This window comes from Eurytemora carolleeae, unplaced genomic scaffold (genome assembly GCF_000591075.1).
Source record: "Eurytemora carolleeae unplaced genomic scaffold, Eaff_2.0 scaffold1129, whole genome shotgun sequence".
Classification (NCBI taxonomy): domain Eukaryota; kingdom Metazoa; phylum Arthropoda; class Copepoda; order Calanoida; family Temoridae; genus Eurytemora; species Eurytemora carolleeae.
This window is the reverse complement of record NW_019397014.1, coordinates 1-8,614: the sequence shown is the minus strand read 5'-3', so window position 1 is coordinate 8,614 and position 8,614 is coordinate 1. Positions and strand designations below refer to the sequence as shown.

General features: G+C 31.9%; 1 protein-coding gene across 1 annotated transcript; it reads right to left on the bottom strand.

Annotated features, from left to right (window-relative positions):
• Window positions 1-979: 979 nt before the first annotated feature.
• Window positions 980-8,138, bottom strand: LOC111711121 (hydroxyproline dehydrogenase; the record flags this gene model as incomplete). Its single annotated transcript, XM_023485376.1, is given in 9 exon segments — window positions 980-1,842; window positions 2,276-2,349; window positions 3,700-3,907; window positions 3,992-4,114; window positions 4,741-4,835; window positions 5,380-5,468; window positions 6,010-6,098; window positions 7,520-7,571; window positions 8,066-8,138. Coding segments are annotated over 9 exon segments (882 nt in total), but the record flags the coding sequence as incomplete, so codon positions are not given.
• Between the last annotated feature and the right edge of the window lie 476 nt (window positions 8,139-8,614).

Below are 8,614 nucleotides of genomic sequence, written 5' to 3'. Positions count from 1 at the left end.
AAGATTAAATAAAAAAGTGTAAAACAGAAAATAAAGATCACATAAAATTAAACTTATTTTATTGTAAAAAATAAAAATATTCAAAAACTAAATTGCCACTTGAATCTATTTGTTTGAACAGTTTTTAAGATGTTTAAGCAAAACTTTTTTAAATGAGTGTTTAAACATTTATCATTCTTTGAAATACTTTTATTTTTATCATTAAGACAAATATTAACTGGTTTAAAGAGGTTGACATTTTACCTTGCTATATTATTATGGTGGTTAGCTAAAAATAAATTTGTAAAGTGCGATCTGAACCTATTACTTATCATCAAACTTGTCCTCACTACTTTTCTGCAAAAGCAGTGTGTCTCACTTAGGGTTTGCAGCGAAAAGGAAATTCATTTCGCAAAAAGTTTGCGAAAAATTTCGCTTCTTCTTGAAATTTTTCCTTCAATCTGTTTCTCGAAAAATACGAAATTTTGGCGAAGTAGAAAATAAGAAAATTTCGCAAAAAAATAATGCAAAAAAATCGCAAAAAAAGATACAGCGTAAAATGCGGAAACAAGCAAAAAATTTGCGAAAAACGAAAGCGAAAATTTAGCAAAAAAAAAGGAAGTTATGTGAAAAAACACGAAAATTTCGCAAAAAAAAACAGTATTTTTAATTTACTGGCTCATAGTCATGGGTGTATGTGGATGGACTGAAACTTAAAAATATAGCTAGATAAATCAAATTCTCTTCATCAAACATTTATTAAAGTTAAGGAAGAGAAATTATTTATATGACATGATAAAACTTCAAATATTGAGCTATCAGAGCAGAGAGTTTTTTGCGCAATTAATTGTTGCAGCTATAACACTTATGGTTTTTACGGAATTTATTTTTGCATTTCTCATTTTTGCAAAATTTCGCATTTTTTCGCTTTATTCATTTTCGTGAAAAAATTCAAAATTTGCAGTTTTTTCGCAAAACTTTCCTTTGATGCAAACCCTAGTCCCATTAAAGGAAAACTTTATTAAAAGAACATATTTGCTCAAATATAATCTATTCAATTTATATATAATTATTAAATTTCCTTGGTCTTTTAGGGACGGTAGAAGTAATTTCAAAAGACCCACCTTTTACAGAGTTGCATGTCAGATTCACAAGAACTCTTATAAAACCTGTGATCAAGGTTGGATCAATGAGAAATCTTTATTTTTCTTTGATTGTTTTCCATTGGGGTTTCTCTTAAGAATTGATTTCACAATTTGTTAAGACTTTTACAGATAGAAAAAGGACAATTTATCTTGCCCATTGTCCCTTAGATGGAGGTTTATAGAGCATTCAGCATATTTTGTGAATAAGACAAATTTACTTAATTTTACACCTTTCTTCCCTTTATTCTAAGCATAAGCCCTTAGAAGCACTTCCCTCTTACATATCAATAAGTACATATAAAAATATCCAAAGCTGTAAACAGTGAATGACTTCATATAGTATTAGCTTCTTTGACAATAAAAGATAAAACTCATAACAATAATTTCTATATATATTTACTTGCATATACAGATCTAATTGGATACTTTGTACAGATTGTAGACTACATTTTTATGTTAGTTATTAAATTACATCATGTTCAAATGGTTAAGCTGCCCTCACAGAATGAGAGTTTAAAGTTTTTTAACCAATTCATTAATTTTACCAGTAAATGACTTCATATAAGACAGTTACCAAATTCAAACTTTATAATGTTTCAATTTATTAATTCTACGTGTCTCATCCTTTGTGGTCAACCTTCAGTGGCTCAGCTTAAATCTTCGTTTTAACTCAAACTTGAGAAGATCCAATTCTCTTCTGGCCCCTGCCAGCACTACCCTGCATCATACAAATATTAAATGTGCAGTAAAACTCAGATCTTTAAAGACAGCAAAACAGTAGAATGTCACCTTAAAAATCATTCCGTAATTAATGCCGCTGCAGGTTATGTAAACAAAAGGATTCCTAAAACTATCATTTGTTTTTCCAGACTGTCAAAGATTTCTGCTCGCCGCTTCATACTACCATATGTTATTTACAACAAAATGTGTGAGTTACTGATCAGAGTTTTATTTTACAAGAACAAATCAAATCACTGTTTCCGACATTTCAAAAATGACTAAAGAAACTGAACACTACAAATCGGACTCTTTCAACATCTAATGGAATAAGAAACAATTGTATTATTGTGTTCAACAAATTGTAAATATAGATAAAGACACCATAGGTTCAGGTATGCTCTTTTCATTTTGGAAAGTTTGTATTGCTCTACCTATTTTCTGCAGCTCTTCTCGAGAGGTAAGGAAGGACCTCTGTCAGAGGTCCATAAGGCACTGACTTGTAGACCTAAATTGGAAAAAAGTGTACTTTAATTTTTTTGGCTATTTTAATTCTGTTCCTGCTGTGGGGTGGGTCAATTTGACCGCCCCCTATAGTTTTTTTTACAAAACTCAATAAAAATGGTCTGAGGCTGAGGCTGAGGCTGTTGACATTTTCTAACTTTTCTTAAATACTCATCGCACTCCCTTTAGGTCTAATACCGGGCTTTTATACTAACAAAGTCCTCAGGCACACTTCCTGAATGACTACTTTTTTGCGTAACAAACTAAATCTTTGTTTTGACCCACTTTCGGTTGTCAGATTTTGATAATTTTTAGCTTGTCTGAAAGCCTATGACATAAGGAAACGGATTGCACACATTTTGCAATCCGTTTCCGTATTTCAAAAGAAATTTGCACGTTTTTAGTTTTTCTTAATTACAAATTCGGTTTTTTTAAATTTTGCCAATTTTTTTACCTATTGGAAATGGCACACTGCGATTTAATGGTCTCACGCTCTCAAGCTTAAATTGTTGAGAATTTTGCCAATTACTTCTAAAAAACCAAAGCTAACAACAAGTGGTTTAAAGTTCTAAGATGTTCATGTAAAGGGCTACAGAATATCATAAGTGAGTTAGAGCGGTAAAATCTAAGCTTAGGGCGTTGCGCCACTTCAAAGTCAACCCTGTCTTAAACATTGATGAGACTGTTTATAAGCAGGCTGAATCTATGTGGGCATAGTCAAAGGCTTTTCAAAATTGTATATTTTATCCTTTTTGGAAATTTTTTTTGCAAACATTTGCAATACAAATTACAATTTTTTCGAACTTACAGGTTTTTTTTGGCAGATTCTAAAAGTAAAGCATAAAAGCTTTCCAATTGATGTATCATTTGTCATATTTGGACATCAAACATGGAAATTAGAGGGGGGCCCCCCCAGATCCTGGCTTTCAAGTACCCCAGCAGGGATAGGGTTAAATTAATAATGATGGTGCTTACTTTTTCATCCTCAACAAAATTATAAAGGAACTGAGTTTCTGCCACAAACTTAAGTCTTCTATCCCCTATAACTTTGCAAATTGATGTTATAAACCTTTGATATTTCAAGCTTAGATTATTTGATCTAACAAAATCCATAGTTTAAAATAACAATGGGTGAAGAAAATAAAGAAATTCAAAGATAAGAGTTTCAGCAAAAACTGAGTTCATTTGTCAAAAGTATCCGAATTGTTTTTTTTCTTTTGGTAAAATGATCATTTAAAATATTAACATTGACTTTGAGACTTTTTTTTTAAAAGTGCTCATTTCTTTTTTTACACAAAGTTTTAAAACAAATTCACAAGAGGTATTTGTAGATTTTGAATTTTACTGATTTCACCTTAAATCCAGCAACTGCAAGAGGAACTGAAATCTGATCTGCCATTCCGTAGATTTGACCAAAGACGACTTGATAAGACTCTGGCTTGATGCCAGATTGAAGAATTATACTAGCGGCATTCAGCGCACTTTTTTCATTATGGGTTCCCAGCACGATGTTACATCTGTCACCCACATTCCGAATATGCGAAATCATGAAATCAGCAACTCTTAAAAGTTAAAAGGTTCAAATTTAGTGATTGGTTTAAAGCTTTTAATTCTGATTTTCAAAATATTACAACAAAAACTTTTACCTGTCATACATTTTTCCAGTGTCATCGTAAGTGTCATTTATAGGATCTTGATATCCTCTCTGAGCTGCAAGCTTTCTTTCCTTCTCAAGGTATGCTCCTCGTACTAGCTTTGCTCCAAAGCATCTGAAAAAAGTATAAAAAATCGTTAGTTTTAGTATTCCTCCTATTCTCAGATTTAATGAGAAATAAACATCCAGAACCAAAATTCCTGGGATAAGATTTTACTTTATCATTAGCAACCCGGCACAAAAGAGAAGTGGTTGAACTGCATCCACGTTTTCATTTTTTTTAAAAACGATCGTTTCGTTATGAAAAACGACGATGAAAAATCGAAAACGAAATGATCCTTTTTAAAAACGATCGTTTTTTCATAAAGTTCTTTTTTTTAAAATGGTGGTTTTGTTAACGATCGTTAACAACGACCCTACGTTAACGATCATTGATAACGACCCTTTCTTTTAACGATTGTTAACAACGAACTTTCCTTAACGATCGTTAACGAAGAGAGGAATCCGACCTGAAGGGCATCTGTCCTATCATTGAGTAGTTTTTAAGAAAATATCAAAAAGTTTTAGCTCCCCCACAACTTTTTAACTTCATGTAAGACGACATTCAATAAAGTTGCATATAATTTTTGTTCAAAAACGATCATTTAAGGAAAGTTTTCAAAAACGATTAACAACCCTATCCACGCGGTACAACTTCTTGCTAATCATTGAATTTGGTTCCTGGAGAATCTTTTTTTCTACCTTTTCTGTTCTTCTACAATCTTCATTTCAGAGCTAATATTATCCATAGCAGCCTTTAAGTAGCACTGGTAAGTATTCCACACAATCGGACGTTCCTAAAGAGATTTTTTAAAACTTATTAAAATTATTAATATCAAAATTAACAAGTTCATTAAACCATTAACTCAGTTTATCAAGGTCTCAGACCTTAGGTAGGCATTTTGAATTTTAAAGAAAAAAAATGAATAATAAATGTCCCAGACTATTTTGTGATGAGTGGTTCCTAATTTTTCTCTACATGTAAGAACCAATCATAATACTAACAAGCTATTAGGAAACCCAAAATTTTCTCCTACAGTTTATCCGACTTCTGGTCTATCATAATCATTCCTTATTTATTATTTAACCAAGCTTTGTCTTAAACCAGATCTGTTATAGCTTCTCTTTATGACAAGTAATCTATTCACAATCACTGTTATTTTTCTACATACAGTGATAAAATAATCAACATGATAAAGTAAAAATGCCAAAAAATAAACAATGTGCATTAATATTCCTTGAATAATTCTGATAAAACAATAATATTAAAAAACATAAATTGAGATTTATATAATGTAAATCTAAACTGCATATACAACAAAAGTTTTAAATCTCTTTTACCTTATTAAAGGCAAGCATCATGCCCAAGGCCATCGCTGATATGCCTGGGTTCATGTATGTATATTCAGCATCCACTAGCAGACGTAGACCTTGATTTTTAGAGGTTAGGTTGAACTTATTGCATTTTAAATAAATTGACAACGTAATTTGCAAGGTGGTCAAAAAAAGTTAAAAACTACTGCCATGTCCTCGTTTCCCTTTTTAAAAATTATATCTATCTTTTGCATAGTTTTTTCTAAACAATGTTGTTATGGTAATTTGAGATGATTGAGCTAGTTTTGTTGACAAAAAAAAAACTTAAATTTCCACACCCTTAAAAAACAAAATGAATAGTTACCAAAACAACAAAAAACAGAAAAAAAAGAAAAACAAATGAATGCTTTTGAAAATAACTCTAACTGATTCCAATAAATGTAAAAGGTTTGAAAATGCCCAGCCCTTTGTCTTAGTTAAAAATACAATAACTCCAAGACTTCTGCTTTTTAAGATTTGAATCAGTTAATCTTGATACAATAAAACAAATTTTAAAGATTAAGGAAGCATAACCCCCATATTGATGACACTAGGGATGTAAAAAAATATCATAAAAAGAGGCATGAACTACTTTCGTTGATCAGTCAAGAATTGCACCTGTGTTTGACCCTTCTTCACCAAAAGCCTTTAAAAGAAGAATTCCTTTATTCAGTTGGGTGTTCTCAGCATCTGTCAACCAATCAAACCTAAATAATAGTTCCTTTATTCAGCTTCTGTCAATCAACCAAACAAGCAATAGTTCGTTTATTCAGCTTCTGTCAACCAACCAAACCAAAACAATAATTTTTTTATTCAGCTTCTGTCAACCAACAAACCCTAGAAAACAATGTCTTTATTCATCTTCTGTTAATCATGACCAACTCTAAACAATAATGTCTTTATTCAGCTTCTGTCTAACACTGAAATCCTTCAAGGGGGGTGCTATGGAAACGCCCCACCATGAAATTTTCTCAACAAGGAAATTCCTCAAAAAAAAGACTCAGAAAACTAGTTTAATATTGTCTTCTCTCATTTAAAAAAATTGATTTAAAAAAATTATTTATAGCATTAAATTATGATAGGGAAGGTTGCACGACAGACTCTGGAGGGGGCCCAAGCACTGCAGCTAGGACAGGCTTGGGGGACTGACCGCTGCGGCTAGAACAGGCTAGGAGGCCATGAGCTGCGGCTAGGACAGGCTAGGGGCCGAGCACTGGGTTCATGATTGTGAAAATTGTTAGAATATAGTCTTTCTAATTTTAAGTTGAGAGAGGAGAACTTTAAATAAGTTCTATGAGTTCGTTTTCTTGAGGCATTTCCGTGGTGAGACGTTTCTGTAGTGAGACGTTTCCATAGCATCTCCAATTCCTATTTTAGTTGAGTATTCTTAGCTTCTGTCAACCAACCAAACCTTACTATCAATTAAATACAATTTTTTAAATATTGAAAATGACCTTTAAAGGAACCATTTACTTAATTGGGAAATATTAGGGTAAACTAAATTAACAGCCTATTAAAGAGTGTTTAAGAAAAGGACCAGGTTAGAGTTGATTTACGGCCAGAAGTAAGAGCATTCATTCTTACAATAATCCGGCAGCTGTTCTCTTTGTTGAAGGATAAATAAAGGAACTGTTTCTGTATTTGCCTGGAAATAATGGGCCTCATTATGCTCCTAATAGGTGTTGGGTCAAATTGCCCTGAACCCTAAACTTGTAATGTGGTAACTAGCAGAGCGAATAAGAAATTTTAAGAGAAAATGCAAAAATTTCGCAAAAAAAATTCGGAATTTTAAAAAAATGCATGAAATTTTATCAAAAAAGACTAAATACAGCTTCAAATCCTTTGGTTTTCGCGAAAAAAATTTTTGCAAAATGCAAAATTTTCGATGAAATATTTTTCACCACAATTTTTTTCGCGAAATTTTGCATTGTTCTCTCATTTTTCGCTTCATTTATTTTCGCAAAAAAATGCGACATTTCGCAAAATATGAACGAAAATTTTCGCGAAAGGTTTGGTTCGCTGCAAACCCTAATATTAATAGTGTAATTTGTTTCGAAAACGGTAAAAGATAATGTCAATTCCTTTCACTTAGAACTAAGGGTGTCTTTTTGTCAGTCTAATTAGAAACCTGATAGGGGATCCAGACTCAATGCTGTCTCCTACATTTCTTGCTAACTCCCCTATATAGAATTTCATTTGTAATTTAAATTTTTTCAAGTGTACAATGCAAAATAAACGGTGTACAGGGTTATCCACAAAGAATGAAACTGAAATTGACTCTTTTACGTAAATGGCCGAAACTCTAAATCAGTCTTGAATATGAAATATTTCATGGTGCATCAAATGATTTTTATATTATTATTATACAGCTGCAGGAAATCATGAAGGGTAGAAAAAATGTTTGATAAATTGTGTACAGTCGTCTCTGAAGTCTTGTCCTTCCTGGTTAACCCTGGATAATATTACTTGGTACATTTAAATCTATTGCATGCACTTTGCAATATTATTTTATCTTCTTTCTTCTTATTAAAATATGCTTTTAAATGTTACAGTTTTATTGATGAAAAGAATTTTGCGATATTAAGTAACAATTAAACATTTAGTACGATCAAATTCTAAAGTTATTTTTGTAAAATTATCATTTTAATTTAGAAGGTATTGCAATTTTACATACCCATGCTAATTGTAGAGTTTTTAATGCTACTTGAAATTTTAGTTAAAAGATCTGCAGGCATTAAAGCAGTCACCTAAAGTAGCTAAATTAATCAAATTAAATTAAATTAATTAACTTTGTAATTTCTTCCTTTCAAACACAACCATGCTTAATTGACAACAGTACCCTATAAAAGTTACTGTGAAATAGCATGGTTTTAGAACCATGTAGCACAGATTGTAAGTAGTTCCGTTGATTTAACTTCTGTCGTTCTGATACGGATCCTGAGATGAGCTGGGATTGCAACTTTGCAAGTAGTTCTGTTTGTGACCATAGCAGCTCATTAGCTTATTGTATATAGCTATGGTTTGTACACTCTAGTTTCACCTGTCCATTAGGATTTTTATCCAATAAAACACAAGCGCGATTTTTTGACCAATAGCGATAGTGTGCTATCTATCTATCTTCAGCGATAAATGGCGCCAGTGAATTTATCTATCTATCTTCTTGTATCTAACTATCTTTCTTGCTATCGCTGCAGTAAACATGATTTCGGGACCCAAAAATGAC